At 46.9% G+C, this 24,000-nt stretch overlaps 1 protein-coding gene across 8 annotated transcripts in view; it reads right to left on the bottom strand.

The window, feature by feature from the left end:
- LOC147013113 (uncharacterized) overlaps positions 1-24,000 on the bottom strand; it is a 174,351-nt gene that overhangs the window by 80,686 nt on the left and 69,665 nt on the right. For 4 of the 8 annotated variants that reach the window (XM_085854706.1, XM_085854702.1, XM_085854703.1 and 1 more), the window contains one exon: positions 1,793-1,893. The exons of 1 other annotated variant lie outside the window; for it this stretch is intronic. In XM_085854706.1, the coding sequence (XP_085710832.1) occupies positions 1,793-1,877 (85 nt within the window). In that variant the 5' untranslated portion in view covers positions 1,878-1,893. Of the gene's footprint in view, positions 1-1,792; positions 1,894-2,703; positions 2,925-11,036; positions 11,076-24,000 lie in introns of those variants that run through there. 3 more of the 8 variants (XM_085854705.1, XM_085854707.1, XM_085854701.1) reach the window with 3 other exon arrangements.

Here is a 24,000-nt window from a genome sequence, read left to right as displayed (position 1 = left end):
TCTGGGAGCCTTGCCGAGCCTCGTGCCTCGCTTTGGTTGGCTCTGGGGTTCTGCTGACTCGGAGTGCGGGGTCGGGCGGCGGGAGGACCTGCCTCCCTCTCCTGCTCGCGGCTTGGCGCCGGAGCTGGTTCCCTGGCGGCTGTGGGCGGACTTGGGCCAGGACCAGGAGGTCGACAGCACCGCGGTTTCTCCTGCCCCCCTGACGAGAGCAAGGCCAGCTCGTCCGACGCCAATCCAGGGACGGTTGCGTCCACACCACGGTCCAGCCTGACCACCAGAAATAGCTACGTTTTGTGTGTGTGTGTGTGTGTGTGTGTGTGTGTGTGTGTGTGTGTGTGTGTGTGTGTGTGTGTGTGTGTGTGTGTGTGTGTGTGTGTGTGTGTGTGTGTGTGTGTGTGTGTGTGTGTGTGTGTGTGTGTGTGTGCGCTTGGCACCTTAGAGGGATTGAGAACTGTATATTCATTGGAATTGTCTGTGTTTTTCCCCATGCCCGATCCCGCACCATCCCGTCGAATCGCCCCGGATCCCTCTTCTTGCCGAGTCTTGTTATTTCTGGTGATAATAAAAACAAATAAACATCATCAACTCAGTGAAAAGCGACTCGTGCCACCTTCCTCGTCCCGTTTGCGGTAGAGCGATTAGAACCGCCATGTTTGGGTTATAAATAAATAAACCGCCTCCATCGTTTCGGCTCATTCTACGTTGGCGGGACTGTTCAAGTCCCGTGGACGTCACAATATATATATATCTATAGATATATATATATATATTTATATATCTTGATATACATATATATACATTTATATATATATATATATCTATATCTATATATATATATATATATATATATATATATATATATATATATATATATATATATATATATATATATATATATATATATCGGGCATATAAAACTCCAAGTTAGAAGTATTGTAAAAGTAAGTTGAATAGTCAAATGACTGGTGGTTGAAATGGCCTACGGAGTGGGCTGAACGATGGGGTGCGTTCATAAGATTGAACTATCCCTCATAAGCAAGCACAGCGAAGCTGTATGTTCCTCGGAAGATGCCAAACTTGCAACTGTAGCACGGACCATGCTATGTGATCGCTGATTTGGAGGAGACCACATAGATACAGATACTGCAGCTCCCAACTACACTCCGATAGTCACTGACTGATGCCATGGGGAAAATGTGGAGAGCAATCTTTTTTTTTAAAACTGCTATGCAGGGACACTGCCAGATTCTGTACTTCACCTGGGCCTATTTCTGATACATCTTCAATGTGGTCTACAAAGACAGTTAAAGACCGCTTTTGATCTATCCCATACTCAATTGTTTGAGTATGGTCCACAAAGATCGTTTTTGACCATTTTGACCTCACAATGACCCATTTAATTATGAGCTGGAGGGTGGCTCAAACAAACTTGAGAATGACTGTTATTAGGAAGGTTCCTGCCAAGTTTCAAGAAAGTCCCAACATCAATTTTGTTGAAGTTTAAAGTGTTAACATCTGGATGGACTGAAGGGATTACATGGCTTGCTAAAACATAGTTCCAGGTTCTCTAATCAGGTGTTCTAATTGAAAAGTGTAAGAAAAAGTTCATTCATTACCTCCTAATACAGAATGAATGCAAATTTAATTGGCAGAAGGAAATCATGGAGGGAGGAAGTTTTTAGTGAGTATAAGACCACACAATGGCAGAATTCAAATAGACATCCCCTCATCAGAAGCCAGGATAGACTCCCCCTTGCAGATGTAGAGTGAGCCTGAAGTTTACCATCATCACCTGGACTTTGCTCCAACTGCTTGTCACAGCTCCAACGTCGTGGACCACCCCCCCTGCGGCTCCGTACCAAGAACGATCGAGGCATTTCCTGAGGATGTCGCCTGCATATCACACACCAACTTATCATCACTTTATCGCTGGCCACCCTCAGACACAAACTGAGTCAGAGACTGAACCCAGTCCACAATAGCTACTCAGACTGATGGGCAAGCTGTCCACCTTTTCATTTAAAAGAAACAAGGACCTCAATAACCACAGTGTCTATGTCAGATCAACAGGTAGTATGATCACTTAGCAATTATGTTGATCCAAAAAGGTTTTTCAAAAGGCTTTGGCCAATTCAGTCAAAACCTCATATGTGCTGGCCTAATCTCAGATCAACATACACGAGATGTCTTCAAAAGGCATATCCACTTCATGTCATGTTGTGGGTACCTTGGTAGAGAATCACAATGTAAAGCAGTTTTGGACAGATGTGTTAAAATACTATCAACACATAGCGTTGTGGTATTTCATAGAATTTGTTGCAGTATGTGCTGAAGGCCACAGATTAAATTGTTTATTTCACAATATTCACTGGTAAACTTATCGAATACAGTTTGCCTAATCATAAACTCTATTGTACGATAATGGTTTTGTTGATTGAGAATATGACATAAAATACACTATAATGATAAACTTTAAAATATCTATTATCATTCCTCAGGTTGTTCTGATATTGATAAGTTTGAAGTTATTTCCTTCATTCAGATGGGTGCACATGCACGTCACAAGTTTACCCGACGAGTACCCAAGTATTGTATTTTATTGTCGTGCTGAGACCCTGGAATGAATGAACAACTTATGCAGACCTGCGTGGTGTGTGAAGCGATATGCCGACTCTGACAACAGAAAGAATATCTGAAACTCACGTTTCTCCGCAGGACGGTTGTAGTGCAATATCACAATAGTTAAAGGCTCCGAGACCCTGTAAAGTGAAGTTAAATATACTCTCCAGTCGAAAGATCTCTCCTGGTAGGCAAGAGGTCCTAGAATAAGAGACTAGAAGTTGCACAGGTCTCTGCACCCTGGATGCGCAAAGTGTTTCTTATCTCCCATGGGTGTGCACAACAAGTTCGAGAAACGAAGAACGAAGGGGGTGCGTCTTACTCAATAGAGGGGCGGGTCAGGGGACGTACAGTGGGTGGAGAGGGTAATTTGACTGTTTATTTGTACATTTCTTACCGCCTGGAGGTAGAGAAAAGTGATAGTGGTTTGACAGTTTGTTTTCATTGTTGCCTAGGACCGATTGAAAGGTTGGGGGGTAAATTGACAGTTGATTATGAGGATTATGTGGCTTTGGGAGGGATGGTGGGGTGGTGATTAAACAGTTAATTTGTTTATTTTCAAAGCCAGGGAGGGGAAAGAGAAAGGGGGGTTGGCGTGATTTTCCAGTTTACCTGCTCATTTTGACGTCCTATTGAAACAGGTGCGGAGGGACCGCCACGCACGTGGCTTCATGCACCTTGTGTGTCTCGTACATTGGAAGCATCCTACTATTAATTTGCAGTTGGTCATTGGCTTTGACACCAATACAAATTCACCGGCTTTGACACCCTATGCATTAAAAAGCTACATTTATCGAACAAACAGTTTCAAATTGAGCACCTCATCACCATTATAGCATTTAAAATGCATCAGATGTGGCAATAAATGTGAATTGATGCTCCCAGCTTGCCGGCTCGATGACAGAAGATGCCATTTGTATTTTTGCTGCCTTCATCCCCACCCCGTTTAGAATCCCGTGTGGGCACAGGCAACTTACTGGTAAAGATCAAATCGCATTCGGCAGTGAAAAGTTGTTTGAGGTAATGAATTTACTTATGGTGCTTATCTGGAGAGGTGGCTGCAGTGTTTCACCTGCTGCATGATGCAACCTGCTATTTCTATGGACTTACAGTGCATGTTATCTCTATATCCTTCCAGATTGGATCAACCAGATGTGATGATTGAAGAGGTCACAGTGGTTATGGGTAAACTTGTAAACTCATTGGCTTATTGTGTTTGTCAGTCTACATTGTGACATCATTTATCTTTTCATTCATTTCAATTCAATTTGATTTGGTTTTATTACAAAAATTACATGAAAGAGGTCTGAGGACTAAAAGAGAAAAGGACTGACTGAGATTGATAACAATGTGTCTATGGGATGGATAGATATATAAATAGATAAGATGGAGCCATCAATCCCATGATTTCATATATCTTTGGCACACTATTTTCATGGACAAATAGACCCGATCCCATGGACAAAAAAAACAAACAAGATAGATATAAAATGTCATAGCCCACATAAAATACACATGCGGAGAAACGTTTTTGTAATTTTGCTGAACGGAGTTAAAGGGCGAGCCCATATTTATGTACAACTAAAATGGCCGCCAGTCTACCAGTCGGCCATCTTTGATCAGATTGAAAAATAAACTTAGATGTACATGTATGCCATCATGCACTGTGCCTGTGCCAAGTTTGAACAAAATCGGGCATTGCTTGTCTGAGAAATAGTTGGGGACACATTTAAGTAACAAAAATGGCCGCCAGTCGGCCATCTTGTATCTGATCTCGACAAAAAAGACGTGAATATGCAAGCCCTTATTCGTTATCTGTGTGCCATGTTTGAACAAGATCAGTAAATGCATGTCTGAGAAATGGTTGAGTACATGTTCGACAGCAGGATTTTTTATTACAACTAAAATGGCCGCCAGGCGGCCATCTTTGATCGCATCGTGAAACACAATGATGTGCATATGAAAACCATCATATGTTGTCTTAGTGCCATGTAAGAATAAAATAGATCCATATATGTCCGAGATATGGTTGCAGGACACACGCACGCACGCACGCACGCACGCACACACACACACACACGAAAATCAAGACCAATTCCATAAGCCCCCGTTTCAGACCAAGTTCAACGGGGGCTAATAAAAGGGGCTCATCTCCTCTCCAGGCCAAGTTAGGGCAGGAATTGGCAATTTGTCCAGGCTGCCAAAGATATCTCTCCAACTCACTATTGAAAAACATGATGGGATCTTGAGCATCCACCAACTAATGCTAGCACGTGGGTCCCAGCTTAACATCCATCAGAAAACAAATGCAGACAGACATATCACTAGTTTAAAGTCCCTCTTCAGGACAAAGCACTCATTGATACCACACCCTGCCTGCGAAGCATCAATCCGACAGTTTATAGTCTCGGTGGGAATCAAACCCAGACTAGACCATTGAATATGTGGCTGCAATGTTCCACGTGCTATTTCTTGAGAGTTACAGTGCATGTTGTCATCTATATCTTCTAGGTAAATGTGATACCTCTGCACGATATATAGCAAATGGAGGTTAAAATAGAAAGTTAGAAATGATGAATCATTTATTGGCCTAACTTTGGAGAAAGTAAAATAAACAATAAAATGTTTTGTTGGCATCTTATGCAAAGGGCTGGAAGGATGGCTGAGAGGTACGCACACTCACCTCTGCGTTGTCTCGCCTGGGTTTGAATCTTCACCCAGCTATAAACTGTTGTTACGGCCCGGGATTTGAGGTTCACCAAAAGGGGAAGAACTTAAGTTCCTCCCAAACTCCCAGTCATGAGGCCACCAGTCACGGATAACTCCATGGCCCAGTAGGTTGTGAAGCAACCATGAACGATGAGTGGTACTGCCAATCCTGGCAGGGTGTCACTACTTTGCGTAGGTACCTTACCTTTGGATGGCCGCACTAAGCGAGTTTCGTGCCCTCAATGCACATCTAGATTACTACTGATTGATACAGTGAGTGTGCACTGGCTAACAAGAGCAAATCACTTTGGGTATAACTTCCTGACTTACGTTATGTATGGACTATTCTGGACTATTGGAGGAAAAGACACCACAAACTGGGTACATTTACAATAACAAAGAATTGATTTACAGCAAGGGTGAGGAAAGGTATTTGGCACAATAAGTGGGGGATATATTACACAGAAAATATGTACAGCAGTGGAAAGCAAGGATTGGTGTCGTGCAGCAAAAGAAATGCAATTATTTACAAACACAAGAGAGACAGTGCAAAGTTATCCCGATCCCAAAACTTCAACAATCTTAATAATGCCAACAAAACAGCCGCCATCAGAATTATTTCCTGAAGAAATTAGAAATTCCAGAGAGAGGGAGAGAAAGTACGAGGTGTTTGGTGACCTCTGTTTACCAGGCGTGGATGAGGAACCAATGCAAACCCAGTTGCTGTGGAGGGAGAAAGGGGGGAGGAAAACTGAGGGAGTCTATGGTGCATGGTCAGAGGGAGGTGAGGTGAGTGGTGCGGTGATATGCAGGTGAAGTGTGGAGAGGAAGGTGCAAATATGTGGATCAAGGGGGGTTGGAAACAAAGCAAAGAACATGTGAGAAGATAGTCCTAAAGTGAAGTGTAAGGAGGTCTGTACATGTAAATGCAAAGGTTTTTCTAAACTGTGCCCAGTCTGGCATCTGGCTTCCCCGCTTGTTCCGCACGCTGCTCTACAGGCTCCGTTCCGCTCACCCTGCCCGCTCCTTCAAGTTCGATTGTTCAGCGCACAGTGACCCCAAGAACACGCAGCCAGAGAACTGAGCCTTTCTTTATAATCCTCTTGTGGAGGTGGTGCTTGGGAGCGGAGCGATGGGTGTTTTCCAGCACCCTCAGTGGTGTATGGAAGATTACCCTGGCGCGAGCTCCATTCATGCAAATATTTGGCAGCGGAAATGGCTCCTAGTCGCTCCACCACATGATCAGTTTCCAAGATTAACATGGCGCTGAGGTATTCGGTTGCGTTCTCTGGTCAAGAACATGCGCTGGACACCCAATGAGGTCCGAAATTGAGCAGAGCGCTGGGCTGTCCACACGACGTTGAACGTGTTCTTGTGCATGCTCACGCCCCAAGTTAGACACGAGGACGTCCAGACTCGAGTATCTACTATTGTGCATCAGGTTCCCCCAACTCCTGCCGGTCGAGAGGGAGGTGGTAAATGTCGGTAGTGATGGTGGTTGAGCAATGTCAGCGGTGGTGTCGTGTGGCGGTTGTAGTGTGGTGATTTGTGATGGAGGTGGTTGGTCGTTTGTTGTGGCTGTTAATGGTGAAAGTTAGTGAGCTTGGGTTGTGGTCCGATGTTGTGGTGATTTTTATAAAAGGCGTTGTAGTGGTGTTTGAAATACTGCAACATTTGGGTTTGAGTCTGGTGAAGTCTGAAGTGCAATGTCTGTGGGATAATGGCGCACAATTTGAATAGGAAATGGCGCGTATATGCCAATGATTTGCCCCTGTTGCTATGGTCTTTGGTGTGCATGCATGTGTGACGAAAGGTCATGTACAACAAAGCAAAGTAATGTAAAGAATGAAAGATTGCTAAATAATAGAAAGAAAAACACTGCCGAAAGCCCATGCAGCACATATTTTTCCATAAACCCACCACCCAGAAGGGAAGGGCTATCAAAAGCAAATACTCATGAAATAACTGTCTCAGGAACCATTATATATTGTGTGCCATTGTCTTGGGGGATGCCAGTTTGGCAGAACCACAACACTGTCATCCTGGTGTTTCACAGGCAGTGTGAATCATCAATGTGTGTGCCATCCCTCGGATGGACGTTAAACTGGGCATCCCGTCTGCCAGCATCAGTTGGTAGCACACCTGTTTAGCAGTTTAGCACACCTGTACCATAATCAAAAGAAGTTGACCCATGATACTTTTGTTTCGGTAGATCAGATTTTTTCATTAAATCCTTCTCAAAGAGTGGATGGTGGAAGCTTTGCTTAATGCAAATCTGAATTAATGGCAGCTCTGCATCACATATCAAGAATGCTTGGTGCCACCCCCAGAACAAGTTAATAAGCATATCGTCAAAGTATGTTATGAATATTTAGTCAAACCATCGAATCATATTGTATGCACACCTCATCTGCTTTTTGTGCATAACCACAGGAAATTACAGGCCTTTCACATACTGGCAGGCAAAGACACCACTGATAGAAGCTGCTCGAATCATCCATCATTCAACCAATTTCGTGTGGAGTTACATTGAACATTGATGAACTTAATTGGTGCATCATCACCCAAGAAACAACATCTCAAGTTTTCTGTCAAGCTCTCAGATGTGGAGAAGTGCAGGCCACGAGAAGAAGCATATCACGCTACACTTGTCTTATTGCAAAAAAAAAAAAAAAAATGCCTGGTGTTGCCTTTACGGTTAATGTGGCTGGTTTAAGATCTTCGGGTCTTGAGTTTGAGCCCCTGTCAAGCTATTAAATAACACAAGGTGGGTTGATTCAGGTCATCACTCTTCCAAGGTTGGCATAATGAGTACCAGCTTACTGAAAACAGGGGGCACTGCATTAGCGGCATAGCCGCGTTCCCAACAATTATGCGACCAGAAGCCACAGGCTGCATACGAAATAATAATAGCTGCAAGAAAAAGACCGACTGAGATTAATGCTGTGCTCAGCAGTCAGCCACAGTGATAAAATCACACTGGGAACCATGCTTTAACGGTTGATGGTCATGCAAGACAGTGTGACTCGTAATACTTTCCCGAAAGATTGCAAGCACACTTCATATCTAACAGGAAGAGTAGAAGGTTAAATGCTAACTTGGGCAGTCATCAATATTTAGGATAACCATACAGTAGTAATTCCAAGTTAGCACCTTTTTGTTGGTGAATTGCAGTTTCTGGAGCAACATATTAGATTACCACACCTGCACTGCTGTACCTATTTGGACAATGGGCAGTAGTCCACCCAGCATTTTATTCTGTGTACTGTGTCGGCAAGTTTATGAGTGTACTTGTAATAACTTCACCATTCCAGTTTGAATTTGAAATTGAAAAGAGTGTGAAAAGTTTACCATTAATGTTTAGTTCGCACTCGGAAGGGAATAATGAAGCTAACATGGGGAAGCACCAGTACAGGGCCAAACTAGAAGACCAAATAGCATGGCATGTCTAGTTTCGACTGAGTTTAGGCCATAACGGTTATATGAAAAGCCGTTGCATCTGTATGTTCCTACTAACACAGTTTCACATTTGAAGTTGTCCATTATCTTAATAGTCGTAATAATTTAGGCCTATTTGAAACATCATTCTTGTACTGACACCAAAAGCTGTACAGCATCAAATTATATCGAGAGACTGACCAACTCTTTATTGTTCGCCAAACGGCTGGAAATCAATGCCACACATTAATTATATGCAGAGAGATATTCCCTTGATTTCATGAAGATATTTGCAATCAGCATCTATAAAAATGTAGCTACACTGTAGTTGATATGTTCGGAGGCCTCAAATCGCCACATTTGAAAGTCCGATGACTCAATTCTGCGGATGTGAGCCCACTGCTTTAAAGTGTCCCAGTGACCTAGTTTACCATTTGTCCCATGAAGTGATCATCCGTCAGTACATTTGATTTATAGCGGAGTTATTTCACGACCAACTTCTCTCTGATGTTGCACTAATTTTGAGGAGTCTTTTATCACTACAAAAGCTTGCCAATGGCTGCCCTACTTTACACGGTAGTAGCAAACTGTGAGATGCTTTAACCTAAGATTAGTGCAGCATGGGAGTGAGAAACTTCCTTTTCACATCATTGTGAAGATGGTGAGTGCTTTTCACCATTCTCAACTCTGGCTACCTGAAGCAAAGCAGCACAATAATATATTCCCATCCCTGTCCTCCTTCAAAATGAAAGATCCACATTTCCAACCTGCTCTGCCAGGTTCTGTGAAGGTGATGTCCATCTTTGTGAAGTTTAACGACACCATCTTTTGCATTCGAGCCGACCTGTGTTGACCACAATGTCAAAACAGAAAGGACTGCGGCTGTGGAACTGCGAATATATTTATGAAGATTGGTATATTTTGGGTTGGCCTGTCACTCTTCCCACTGGAACTCCTGATTCATGATGCAGGGTAACCCAGATTCAAATCAAAGTAAACTGTGTATGTGTTGATTCAGTGGGTACTAATGTCTTTGTATTTCCTGTAAAAGTACATCGATGTCTCTGAAAGTCTTTGGCCTGCATGTAATGTCTTCACACTTCACAAGCTCCTCCATGATCCTTTACCCACTGTAAACAAATCAAAGAGCAAGGCAACATTTTGTTCCATCTTAGTCTGCTTTTATCACTTTAAATTTCCTTTTTTTCTTCTCTATCGCATTGCTTTTATCTGGTGAAAATTATTGTTTTTAGATCCTCGTGGATCTCGAAGTCTTACTCATGTTGTCGTTCTTGTGGACTTTTTTGTTTCAGCCTACAGTTTTCATTGAAACTTCCTGAAACTTGGCATATATATGTAAAAATACCCTGCGCAGACAGTAACGATCTCCGATTCCTCCAAGAAAAAAAGTTATGATGTCAAAATATCTCCGCTAATGGAAATCACCTAAAAATTATCTCCGAAACGAGGCAAGCTTTTTGAATTCTGTTTGCGGGAATCGAACAGGGCATTAGCAGAGATTAATTACCGCACATATGATACATCACTATGACGTCATATCAATTTTTAGGAGGTCATTCCTATTTTTTGACATTTTTTGTTTCATTTGTTTCACAGCCTACAGTTTTCATCAAAACTTCCTGAAGCTTGGCATATACATGTAAAAATACCCTGCGCAGACAGTAACCATCTCCGATTTTGAAAATTCCTCCTAGAAAAAAAAGTTATGACGTCAAAATATCTCCGCTAATGGAAATCGCCAAAAAATATCTCCGAAACTTGGCAAGCTTTTTGAATTCTAATTGCGGGAATCGAACAAGGCATTAGCAGAGATGAATTACCGCATTTATGATACATCACTATGACGTCATATCAATTTTTATGACATCATTCCTATTTTTTTGTCATTTTTTGTTTAATTTGTTTCACAACCTACAGTTTTCATCGAAACTTCCTGAAACTTGGGATATATATGTAAAAATACCCTGCGCAGACAGTAACCAACTCCGATTTTGAAAAAATCCTCCTAGAAAAAAAGTTATGACGTCAAAACATCTCCGCTAATGGAAATCGCCTAAAAAATATCTCCGAAACTAGGCAAGCTTTTTGAATTCTGTTTGCGGGAATCGAACAGGGCATAAGCAGAGATGAATTACCACACATATGATACATCACTATGACTACATATCAATTTTTATGACATCATTCCTATTTTTTGACATTTTTTGTTTCACAACCCAGAGTTTTCATCGGATCTTCGTGAAACTTACCATGTATATGCAGAAAGCCCACGCGCAGGCAGTAACCATCTCCGATTTTGGAAATTCTTCCTAGAAAAAAAGTTGACATCATAATTTCTCCGCTAATGGAAATCGCCGATTCCATTATCTCCGAAACTAGGTAAGCTGTTTGAATTTTGTTTGCGGGAATCAAGCCGGGCATGAGCACAGATCATTTATCGCAAACCTGATATATCACAATGACGTCATATTCGGTTTTATGACGTCATCATTAAGAGGACGAGGATCTTACCTCATTTGAGCTTGTTTTTTCAGAGCATTGGATAATGTGAACTATAAGAAGTTTTTCACATGAATAGTCTACCAGAACAAGATGACTATCAATCAAGCTGAAGTAGTTTAATTTAAAGATGAAAATCAGAGTATGCCGTTTCTGTCCATTCCAAGAAGAACAAGAAGGGCACTCAGTAGAGTGAATACCTCTGCCACGTAATGCCTGATCCAGGAGAACATATCAGGCCCAATACATTTTTGAAATATCATGCTCTCCAGTACGATATCGTTTTTGGCCCTATCTCTCAATGAAGAATCACTTTAAAATTTAATTAATTCTTGTATCCAGATCCGGATTTGGATCTTCACCAAAATCGAATCAATTCGTCCTTGCCACACACCCAATGTGTCCACCAGGTTTCGTCTGAATCCGTCCACAACCTTTTGAGACATTGTGCTATCTATAGTTTAGCACTATCTCTCAGTGTTGAAGAATCACTTAAAAAAATATCAGATCCGGATCCGGATCCGGATCCAGATCTTCACCAACATTTAACACATTCTTCCTTGTCACGCACCTGTGTCCACCAAGCCTCATCCGAATCCGTCCACAACTTTTTGAGATATCGAGCTATATATTGTTTTTGGCACAATCTCTCAATGGTGAAGAATCACTTTAAAAATTCTATTAGTCTGATCCGGATTCGGATCTCCACCAACATCTAATCATTTCGTTCTCGTCACGCACACCGAACCTGTCCACAAAATTTCATCCGGATCCGTCCAAACTTTTTGAGATATCCTGTACATAAGCAGACAAACAGACAGTCAAGCCGGTAGGCGACGAGGGATTCGCTAGGATCGAAGCGCTGGATACGATGCTTTTCATTCTGACCGATCCACCGACGAAGATTCATTCCAAGACGTATTGGTTCACATACAATTGTTCCTCTGGCAAGATTTTTCCTATTGCGTATTTTGCCAACTGGCACTCCTCATAAAAAATGACGGTAAATAGACACCCTATTTTTGAAGGACTACCATTTGAAAAATAATTGGTTTGCTGGTTTGTGCTGTGGAGCCTCACGTTGCAGACACACACACACACACACACACACACACACACACACACACACACACACACACACACACACACACACACACACACACACACACACACACACACACACACACACACACACACACACACACACACACACACACACACACACACGGAAAACCCGATAAACTTCTCTCAATGCTCTTGTTTGACCACACCTCCTGAGCCACACAATATTTTTCATAAGCCACGCCCACTTTCCTAAGCCACTCCCACTTTAAATAATAAATAATTGGAGGTGGTGTGTGGGTCGTGGAATCGTTTTCGGTAAATAAATAAAAAAATAAATAATTGGGGGGGGTGTGTGGGTCATGGAATCGATTTCGGTAAATAAATAAATAATTGAAGGTGGTGTGTGGATCGTGGAATCGTTTACGGAAAATAAATAAATAATTGGAGGCGGAGTGTGGGTCGTGGAATCGTTTTCGGAAAATAAATAAATAATTGGAGGTGGTGTGTGGGTCGTGGAATAGTTTTCAGTAAATAAATAAATAATTGAAGGTGGTGTGTGGGTCGTGGAATCGTTTTTGGTAAATAAGTAAATAATTGGAGGTGGTGTGTGGGTCATGGAATTGTTTTCGGTAAATAAATAAATAATTGGAGGTGGTGTGTGGGTCGTGGAATTGTTTTCAGTAAATAAATAAATAATTGGAGGTGGCGTGTGGGTCGTGGAATCGTTTTCGGTAAATAAATAAATAATTGGAGGTGGTGTGTGGGTCGTGGAATTGTTTTCGGTAAATAAATAAATAATTGGAGGTGGCGTGTGGGTCGTGGAATCGTTTTCGGTAAATAAATAAATAACTGGAGGCGGAGTGTGGGTCGTGGAATCGTTTTCGGAAAATAAATAAATAATTGAAGGTGGTGTGTGGGTCGTGGGATCGTTTTCGGTAAATAAATAAATAATTGGAGGTGGTGTGTGGGTCGTGGGATCGTTTTCAGTAAATAAATAATTCAAGGTGGTGTGTGGATCGTGGAATTGTTTTCGGTAAATAAATAAATAATTGAAGGTGGCGTGTGGGTCGTGGAATCGTTTTCGGTAAATAAATAAGCATATTATTAGAAATCCACAAAGACAGAAATGCCGGTGATTCCATTTATTTTGGATCCTTTTCACTTTGGTCAATAACGTTTGGATCGAGGAGAGATCGAAGGTGGAACAACGGTGTAGTTCCTTACAAACACTGTATACACACCTTAAATGACAGTAAATAGACACCCGATTTTTGAAGGACTACCATTTGAAAAATAAAACCTCAATCAAAAATCGGATCGAGTAAAATTTTCTAAATATCTCGAAGTGTTTAATTCCGAAGTCTCGTTTCTCAACATTCAAAACTGAAGGACAAGTATTGAAAATACTGTACGCGGTTTTTTGGCCGCTGCACAGCAACGGGTGGTTGCTAGGCAACAAATTTCAAACGCGCACCTTCCCAGACCATATGGCACCTGTTGGCAAAGTTTCATCGAAATTGGTTCGCTGGTTCGTGCTGTGGAGCCTCGCGTTGCAGACACACACACACACACGCACGCACACACATTGAAAACCCGACAATAAGGGATATCTAGCATATATAGCGAATCCAACAAACAGACAGAAAGGGGTGAAAACATAACCTCCTTCACCTTCAGTGGCGGAGGTAATTACAATTCTCTTCCTCGTCATGTGATTGAGTCGGACACTAAATCGGTTAAAGTCTGCGCTTGAGAAGCATTGGTCCGACCATCACTTGAAGTTTAACTCGTATATTAGAGTTTAAGACACCGTGAAGAGTTGCGCATAAGCTACGCTTTATGTCTCAAAATCCAGTAATATCTAGAATGTAAGTAAATAAGTAAGAGTTAATGGGTTAATAAAGAGCATGGGTATGAGAGCCGGCCGGTGCACTGCCTGCTTTTGGAGCTCCGGAGGGAAGTGGGATAGCACAGCCTCTGGAAGGCGGTTCCACATATCGGAGAAGTGAGGGATAACATAGTTGAGACATGCAGTCAGCCTGGATTTTGGAAGTTGATGAGTGAGTTGCTGGAAGAATGCACACATCAAGCAGTTACCCTTACCTAGGAATAAATTGTACTCATAATACTAAGTTTTTACCATTTATAAATCTCCTCTTCACACTTCTAATTATCCTACAGATCCTATAGCACGTAATTATTATTCTGTTACACCTCCCAATTAATTCTGCTAATCATCCTATGATGTCTGTGTCCCATTAAAGGGGCATTATACGATCCATTCTATTATAGTTATACACCAACTCGCGAGGTTACCCGTGTTATGCATATGTGGAAGCCCAAAATCTCAACTGTATTAAGATATTACCGAACTAGCAAATGTTTCCACATGCGATAAATGGATGGCGTTCGGAAGCGGACGTAGTAGCGAAGACGGTGGTGGTTGTTTGTGTGGAGGTTTGTTGCGTGATTGGCGTTGTGGCGTACTTGGTGGCGGTTGTTGTTTGCGTGGTTCAAAATAACGATAGATAAAGAAAAACGGGTATCTCAAAGGGTCGCAGCCCGGTGAACACGAAGATTTCCCTCTAAACAATGGTGGGGAAACCTATCTGAACACTCACTTACCGGGATAACTGATCTAAGGAACCTTTATGGTGTTCTGCGAATTTCCACAGCCGTAACAATATATATATATATATATATATATATATATATATATATATATATATATATATATATATATATATATATATATATATATATATATATATACATATACATATACATATACATATACATATACATATACATATACATATACATATATATATATATATATATATATATATATATATATTGTTGTGGTTACCAAATTCGCAAACCACCATTCAGGTCCCTTCGGTGAGATATCTCGGTAAGTATATGTGTAGTTAGGCCCAAACCCGTTGTCTAGTGGGAATACATGTCATTTATGCGTGCTGCGACTCTTCAGGATAGCCGTTTTTCTTTTACTATCTTTAATTTGGACCAACCGCCATTGTTACCACCACCAGTCACAACATCAACCACCAACCACAACGCCGCTTCACCACAACCGCCACGACCTTCACGTCACACCTCGCAACCGTCGCATCGCCACCGTTCTTGCGCCGCTTGTGGGTACCGGTGTTGGACTCGTGCAGGGCGCGCGCCGAACAGCGTGTACAAAATCACGGATTTTGTGCTTCAAAAACGGATCAAAAACGACACACGCCCACTTTTTGCCGTCCAATCGGTGAGCGAGGGGCGGGTGGCCCGCCCCAGGGCGTTGGAGGGCGATCGATATATGCAAATTTATGGATCAAAAAGCATTCACGCCCACTTTTTCTCGGGCCAATGGGGAGCGAGGTGAAAGGTCGAAGGGAGGGGGTCAAAGATGAGAGGGCGAAGCCACGGGGCTGATAAAAGCGACCGCGTTCGTCAGTCAAGTCGAGAGGAGAACAGAGAGTTAAGACTTCGCGGGCGGTGGAGTTGGCAAGAAGGAGCTGGTCGTCGTGTGCGTTGGAGTCGGAGCGGAGGGGACGGAGCTGTGGAGAGGCGGCGAGGGCAGACGAGGGGGTGCTCGCGTCGTGCAGGGAGCTGCACCCCAGGGAGGCCGACAGCGCGACCTGGCCGAGGTGGAGACGCTCGTCGCGGGACTCGAGGCAGAGTAGGAATCCTCTATACCCCGAGCATCAGCAACCCCCTCCTGTTTCCCCCCGCGCTGAGATAGTGCGACCAAGGGGGCCCCTTTCCCACCCCCTACCAGACACTGCCCGCGAGGCCCGCGGAGTTGAGGCACCATCGCCGCTCCGCGTCTCATCACCAGACGGGTAGGCCCGACCCGGTCTCGGCCTCAGGCCCGCCTCATCTTTGAGGGTGTTCTTTTCCTTGGTTTTGGGTATGTGTTGTCGGCGCCGTCTGTGAAGTAAAATTGTATAAGTGTTGCCGTGTGCTCGGTAGTCGGATAGCTCTGCATTGTGTTTCTCTTTTATATTTGCTTTTTGTGTAATATTGTGTTGCTTCTCCTTTTACATGTGCTTTTGGTGTAATTGTATATGTGTGCTTTCCGTTCATCGCGAAATAAATGTGCTTTGTGTTGAACTGTTTCCCGCTTCGCTTCGTCATTTCTTTCATTGAATCCTCATCTTGCTTCACGTAAAGGGTTGGTAGTGGGCTGAATACGCCCGATAATTAATCGAACCGTCGAGGTCGACGAATAACACCGCTCGGTTATCCCGATAGTACGGAACGGGTCGCTTAAGTGGCCCGTGTCCGAAGTCGACCTGCGGCGAGGTGCGATCGCCCGGTCTACCCTCCGTGTGGGTACTTAGGTAGGTCGAATTTGGCGAGCAACCCTATCCCACACGGGGGCCGAATGGCTCGATTGCGGTGAGACCGAAAGGTCCACCCGTGACTGGTTCCCGGCGTTAGTCCGAGAGGGTCACGACTGGATTGTCCATCCGGTGGGCGACGTGCCGCGATTCGAGTTACGTGGCCGTCAGCACGCCGGCGGGCGCGAATCAGCAACAATATATTGTTGTGGTTGACCAAATTCGCAAACCACCATTCAGGTCCCTAAGGTGAGATATCTCGGTAAGTATATGTGTAGTTAGGCCCAAACCCGTTGTCTAGAGGGAATAAATGTCATTCATGAGGGCTGCGACTCTTCAGGATAGCCGTTTTTCTTTTACTATCTTTATTTTGGACCAGCCGCCATTATTACCACCACCAACCACGTCTCAACAGCCATCACACAACAACCACCAACCACAACGCGGCCATCACAACAACAACCACCAACCACAACGCCGCTTCACCACAACCGCCACGACCTTTACCGTCGCAACTCGCCACCATCGCATCACCGTCATCTCGCGCCACTCGTGGGCACCGATGCTGGACTCGTGCGGGGCGCGCACCGAGCAGCGTGTTCAAAAACATCACGGACTTTCCGAAGAAAAACGGATCAAAAACGACTCACGCCCACTTTTGTTCCGTCCAATCGGTGAGCGAGGGGCGGTTTGGCCCCGCCTCCAGGGCGTTGGAGGGCGGTCGCTATATGCAAATTCATGGATCAAAAAGCATTCACGCCCACTTTTCCTTGGGCCAATGGGGAGCCAGCAAGAGAGGTGAAGGGTCGGAGGCAGAGGGTCAAGGGTAAAAGAGCGAAGCCACGGGGCTTATAAAAACGACTGCGTTCGTCAGTCAAGGGAGTCTGCAGTTGGAAGTGGAGGGGCAGTTCGCAGTTGGGAGTTCGCGGAGCCAGTGAAGAGTTGGGACGAGTCAAGAGAGGAGACGGAGAGGGCGATCGGACGAAGCTGTGGAGAGGCGGCGGCGGCGAAGGCGGTTGAGGGGGTGCTCGCGTCGGATTCGGGGAACTGCGGAGGGAGAGGCCGGCGGCGCGACCGAGGTCGTGGTGGAGACGCTCGTCGCGGGACCCGAGATTTTGTGAAATCCTCCTTTCCCCGAGCATCAGCAACCCCCTCCTGTTTCCCCCCCGCGCTGAGATAGTGCGACAAAAGGGGGCCCCCTTCCCACCACCTACCAGACACTGTCCGCGAGGCCCGCGGAGTTGAGGCACCACCGCCACTTCGCGTCTCATCATCAGACGGGTAGGCCCGACACGGTCTCGGCCCCAGGCCCGCCTACCCCCTCATCCTGGAGGGTGGTTCTCTTTTCTTTTGCTTTGGGAATATGTGTTGTCGGCGCCGTCTGTGAAGTAAAATTGTATAAGTGTTGCCGAGTGCCCGGTAGTCGGATAGATCTGCATTGTTGCATTTGCCTTTTGTCTTCTTCTTTTACATGTGCTTTTGGTGGAATTGTATATGTGTGCTTTCCGTTCATCGCGAAATAAATGTGCTTATTGTTGAACTGTTTTCCCGCTTCGCTTCGTCATTTCTTTCATTGAATCCCCATCTTGCTTCACGTAAAGGGTTGGTCGTGGGCTAAGACGCCCGATAATTAATCGAACCGTCGAGGCCGACGAATAACTCGGTTATCCCGATAGTACGGAACGGGTCGCTTAAGTGGCCCGTGTCCGAAGTCGACCTGCGGCGAGGTGCGATCGCCCGGTCTACCCTCCGTGTGGGTACTTAGGTAGGTCGAATTTGGCGAGCAACCCTATCCCACGCGGGGGCCGATTGGCACGATCGCGGTGAGACCGAAAGGTCCACCCGTGACTGGTTCCCGGCGTTAGTCCGAGAGGGTCACGACTGGATTGTCCGTCCGGTGGGTGACTTGCCGCGATTCGAGTAACGTGGCCGTTCGCACGCCGGCGGGCGCGAATCCGCAACACTGGTGTCAGGTCGTGCGATATAAACCCATCGCCCTCCTCGCGGCACTGGTATCGGAGAACGGGAAAACGGTCTGTCCTGTCTCCAGCTAAATTCACGGGAATCGGTCCAGGGGTGAGAGAAGCGACCCCCGATTCCCTCCAAATTACGAGCGAGCTAAATTAACCCTTTAAGAGAAGCAAGATGGCGTCTCAAGGCGAGCGGGAGCCGGGGGTATTAGAAATGGATGTAGAATGTGTGGAATCCATGGCTCAGGATGAAATCCCCGTGCAGGAAATGTTGGTTGTACAGGAAAACGAACTCGCCCAACTGAACCCAGAGCCCGAAATGGGTGCGGCAGCGGCCGCGGTGTATGACACCTCCCCTCCCCCTCTCAACCAAAACCCTTCCCCAACCCCTGCCGAAACGGCTCACCCAAGCGCACCCGACATGGCCCAGCTATTCACCATGATGGCACAAATTAATGTGGAAATGACAGCAAGGATGGATGCGAATGCACAAAAGATGAATGCGGAAATGACAGCGAAGATAAATGCGAACATGAACGAAAAGATGGATGCCAATACAAAGCAAATAAACGGAATGGAAGCAAACATGAGGGAAGAAACTAAAAAGCTGCGGGGTGAGACGCAGAACATGGGCCGATGCCTGCAGGCGGGCATGAAGGCCGTTAGCAGGGAACTCAAAATGGCGACTCCACGTGTAGGAACGAACGAGCTGGGAGGGGGTGCAACGGCTGACAGGCCCGCGGTGGAGGCGGGTGAAAAAATAATTCGGGGGGGCATGTTGGGCGAGGGTCGTGACGATGACCGAAAGGGAAAAATTAAATGGGGAAACCAAAACGTGTGAGACGAGACACGAGGTGACGACAACGGAAATAAAAGTTGAGACAAGGGAGGTAAAGGGTGAAGAGGTGACTGAGTTGGCAGAGACACGGGAGATGGGAACGATAGAGGGAAGACTGCACGATGAAGACGGGGTAAGTGACGCACACACACACACACAGAGGTCGTGGAGGACAATGGGGGTGAGCTGGTGGACTGGGTGGAGACCCAGTGCGAGCACCTGGATGGCCTCCTCCAGGAACGAGGGGAGGGAGTATGCCCCCTTGAGGCGAGTCACGACCAGTTGAGTTCGGTCGTGCTTTGCGAGGTTGAGGGGACGGGTGCTGTGGACAGGTGCACGGAGAGCTTGGGGGGTATAGAGGCACCGGAGACCCTTGTGGGGACACGAATCCCCAGTGTGGTTGTCCCTGTGTGTGTGGTGCAAGGTGTGAGTGCGTCCCCGTGTGTGGAAGCGACCCCGTGTGTGAGTGGTGTGGTGGCGATGGTGCCGGAGTACGTGCTTCCCAGCACGCCGTGTGTGGATGAGGCACCGTGTGTGGAAGAGGCCGTGTGTGTGGATGAAACGGCCAGTGTGGATGAGGAACCGCGAGTGGATGAAACACCGCGGTTGAGTGCCCCCGCGTGTGTGAGTGAGGCACGGTGTATGAGTGAGGCACGCGTGAGTGAACGGCCGAGTGCAAGGGAGACCGTGTGTGTGAGAGAGCGGTATGTGAGGGAGATGTCGGTGGGCATGCGGGAGCACGCAGCCGCGTCTCCCGGGGTCAATGTGATGGAATGGACTGTGAGCGTCGTAACACGCAGGTGTGCGTGGGTCGAATGGCGACGACGGAGACATGTGAAGAAAGGAAGCCGGGTAGCGGCTGTAGTTGTTTCGAGGACCGTGCCGGGTTCACCCAGCAGTGAGCACGAGGTCCGTGCTGTGCAAAGCACGAGACCCCCACGTGCTCGCTTGCGAGAGTGAAGTCCCGGTCCGGAAACGCACGCGGTGGATTTGCCGATCCCGCGGACGGACAAAGTTTAGGCAGGATAATGGATTTGGACCGGACGGGTTCTCCACGCGATCGTGTGTGTTAAGCTCCAACGGGCAAAGCACATGTGTTCGCGTGGGGAACCCCTCGAGACGTGGGGCTTGTGTTTTTTTTTATGCGCACGGTGACGTCATGGCTGCACGTGGGGTTGGAATCCGGCAGGAGGGGTATCCCTGCCGGATGGTACCGTCCAAGGAGGGACGAGGAACACGTGCAGCTGCATGACGTCACGGGCAGGTGCAAAGTGCGCGAGTTGCCGCGCTGGTGCTGCGCATGTAAAGAAAAAAAAAAAAGAAAAAAAAGCAAGCCTCACTTTCGGGTGCACAGGATTCCTGGGCAAGGGGTGGAAGACCCCCTTGACCTGGGCACAGGATGGAAACTAGTTAGGGGGAAGGGTTAGCTTAGTTAGACCGACTTCATGGGGCAGGGGAAACTCCTCATGGAGTCCGTGGAATGGACAAGTTAGAGGGATTGTAGCCAGATTTAGGTTGGGAAATAAAATGATTAATGGGATTATTTGGAGACAGTGACAGACTTGCGGATGTGTAGAGGGGACGTAGCTTAGCTACGTAGGTTAAAAGGAACGTGCTGTAGTTTAAGGGACGACGTGGGAGCACGAGTTAGTTTGGGGATGCAGATAGAAGGATGGCAGAGTTCAGCGGTGTGTGTGTTGAAGAGTTGTGAGGTGAGTACATGATGAGTGAGTGAGGCCAGCGGATCTGTGTGTATGGAGCGAATGGGGACTGCATGGTGCGATGAGTGATTGGGGGGAGGAGTGGCTCCCGCCCAAGGGACCCCGGGGTCAGTGTAGAGTGAGTTAGAGGGTTAGTTAAATTGAAAAATGGAGGTCGTTTTGCTGTTGGTGGGAGTGTAGGCTCGAAACCCGTTTGGAGGGGTGCAGGAGCCCTGTTGACGGGCTTGGGAGCGTGGCTGCGAAAGGTGAGTATCGCTGAGTGGGTACCCCGGGCACCAGGCTAGTCGGCCGCGGTAGGCCAAGGGCCCATGGGGGGCCGGGATAGCATAGTGGGCACGGGTGCGCCTGCTTGGTGCGGGGGCCCGAGGCGCCATTAGCCGCGTGGGCAGTGTTGTGGGCACGGGTGACCCTCGGAAAGGGGCCTGGGAAGCCAGCCTGCCACGTGTGCGTTTCAGGGGAGGTGCCATGGGGGGCACTCCCCGGTGTTAGGGAGCTGGTAGGCTCGGAGGCAGTGTCGTGCCCGGGGGTGCCATAGCGGAAGATTCGGCAGAGGGTCGTGCATGCCAAAGGGAGCCACGTGTCCCAGCCATGAGACCGTGTGAGGGCACGGAGAGAAAATTGGGGGGCGAGGCCCGAAATTGTAAGGACACCAACACAGGCGACGGGAATCTGGGTTGTTAGAACCAATAGTTTAAGCGAGAGGCGCATGTTGAAGCCCCGGGGTCGTTTAACAGTTAAATGGTTAGGGTAGATTAGGAGATGTACCCCTCCGCACCATCCATCCCCTCGCTCTCGTTGTGGGCCGCTGGACCCACTTTGGGTTAGATCGCTGAAGTCTGGGGAGGCCATCCTGAGGCTTCATTGGGCCTCGACACAGGACGCTAGCTCTCCCTTATTCCCCTCCGGGAAGGGAACGTAGGGGTTGGGAGTAGGCTAGGTGACAGGATAGGTTAGCCGAACAAAGACGATAAAGGGGGTTTGGGGACGATTTATAGTGGGGAAGTAAAAATAAAAAAAAATAAGTTGGGGCTAAATTGGGGTTTGACAAATTAAGGGAGTGGGTATGTACAGTGACAGGCAAAGGCGATAGGTTGGGAGGGAGACCGTAGGGTAGGTCCGAGCCCGTCTTCCGAGTGGCCAGCACCACCGCACTCCCTCCACCAACCTCCACTGAACGGCAAAGGCTGGCCAGCTTCATCTGCTGGCTGCGTTGCTGCAAGGCAGAGGCCGGCCCACTTCATCGGCAGCTGTTGTTTTGCTGCAAGGCCTGTGCCGGCCGGATCGTCTGCAGCTGTTTTCTTCAAGGCCTGTGCCGACCAGTTCGTCTGCCGGCTGTGTTTGCCTGCAGCGGCCTTCTTCTGCAGGCTGTGTTTGCCTGCTGCCTTTGCCATGCCATGCCCACTGCCCATGTTCACCAGCCCCGTTCAATTTTTGCTTTGCCCCCCCCCTGTTCATTGCCATGTGCGCCAGGATCAAGGCAACAGTTTGCAAGCTGCAAGAACTGCCCTGTTGGCAGCTACAACACGGGCCTGCAGTGGCGGCCCGTGCACCGTGTTTGTGTTCATCCATCCATTCGTTGTGTTCATTGCGTGTGCCACTTGAGCTGGCACGGAGACTGCATTTGTGCAGCCCATGCACCGTTGTGGTTCACTGCGTTCAGTTCAAACCATTCATCCATCCATTCGTTGTGTTCATTGCGTGTGCCACTTGAGCTGGCACGGAGACTACGTTTGTGCAGCCCGTGCACCGTTGTGGTTCACTGCGTTCAGTTCAAAAGGGAAGGCCTTGGACTGCGTGTGAGCAGCCGGCGACGTTCCCTGTCACCTGCATTGTTTGAGCCAGAGACTGCATGCGAGCAGCCTGGCTCCCTGCTAACTGCTTTCTTTTTGCAGAGTTCAATGATCCTGGGCCATGGTTTAGTGTAAAATTTGTAAGTTAAGGTTAAGATGTACTGTAAATATGAGTGCGCCCCCGGCATGTTTGTCTTAGCGCCGGCAATTTTATTTAAGTCGTCCGTGTGAGTGAGTTTGTTTAGGTAGTTACTCAGCTCTGAGGTTATTTATTTTGGGGACACGAATACCATGAATGTCGCACTCAGGGATCCGTAGGTAAAATGTACTAGGGGAAAACTACACATGATGGCACACGAAAATTTGACGACTCGGGACGAGTCTGTAAAAAGGGGAGGGGGTAGTGTTGTGGTTGACCAAATTCGCAAACCACCATTCAGGTCCCTTAGGTGAGATATCTCGGTAAGTATATGTGTAGTTAGGCCCAAACCCGTTGTCTAGAGGGAATAAATGTCATTCATGAGGGCTGCGACTCTTCAGGATAGCCGTTTTTCTTTTACTATCTTTATTTTGGACCAGCCGCCATTATTACCACCACCAACCATGTCTCAACAGCCATCACACAACAACCACCAACCACAACGCGGCCATCACAACAACAACCACCAACCACAACGCCGCTTCACCACAACCGCCACGACCTTTACCGTCACAACTCGCCACCATCGCATCACCGTCATCTCGCGCCACTCGTGGGCACCGATGCTGGACTCGTGCGGGGCGCACACCGAGCAGCGTGTTCAAAAACATCACGGACTTTCCGAAGAAAAACGGATCAAAAACGACTCATGCCCACTTTTGTTCCGTCCAATCGGTGAGCGAGGGACGGTTTGGCCCCGCCTCCAGGGCGTTGGAGGGCGGTCGCTATATGCAAATTTATGGATCAAAAAGCATTCACGCCCACTTTTCCTTGGGCCA

The sequence above is a fragment of the Eptatretus burgeri genome, chromosome 14, assembly GCF_056783735.1.
Source record: "Eptatretus burgeri isolate ZD-2024b chromosome 14, Ebu_testis_v1, whole genome shotgun sequence".
NCBI classification, from domain to species: Eukaryota; Metazoa; Chordata; class Myxini; order Myxiniformes; family Myxinidae; genus Eptatretus; species Eptatretus burgeri.
This window is presented reverse-complemented; position numbering and strand designations above follow the sequence as displayed.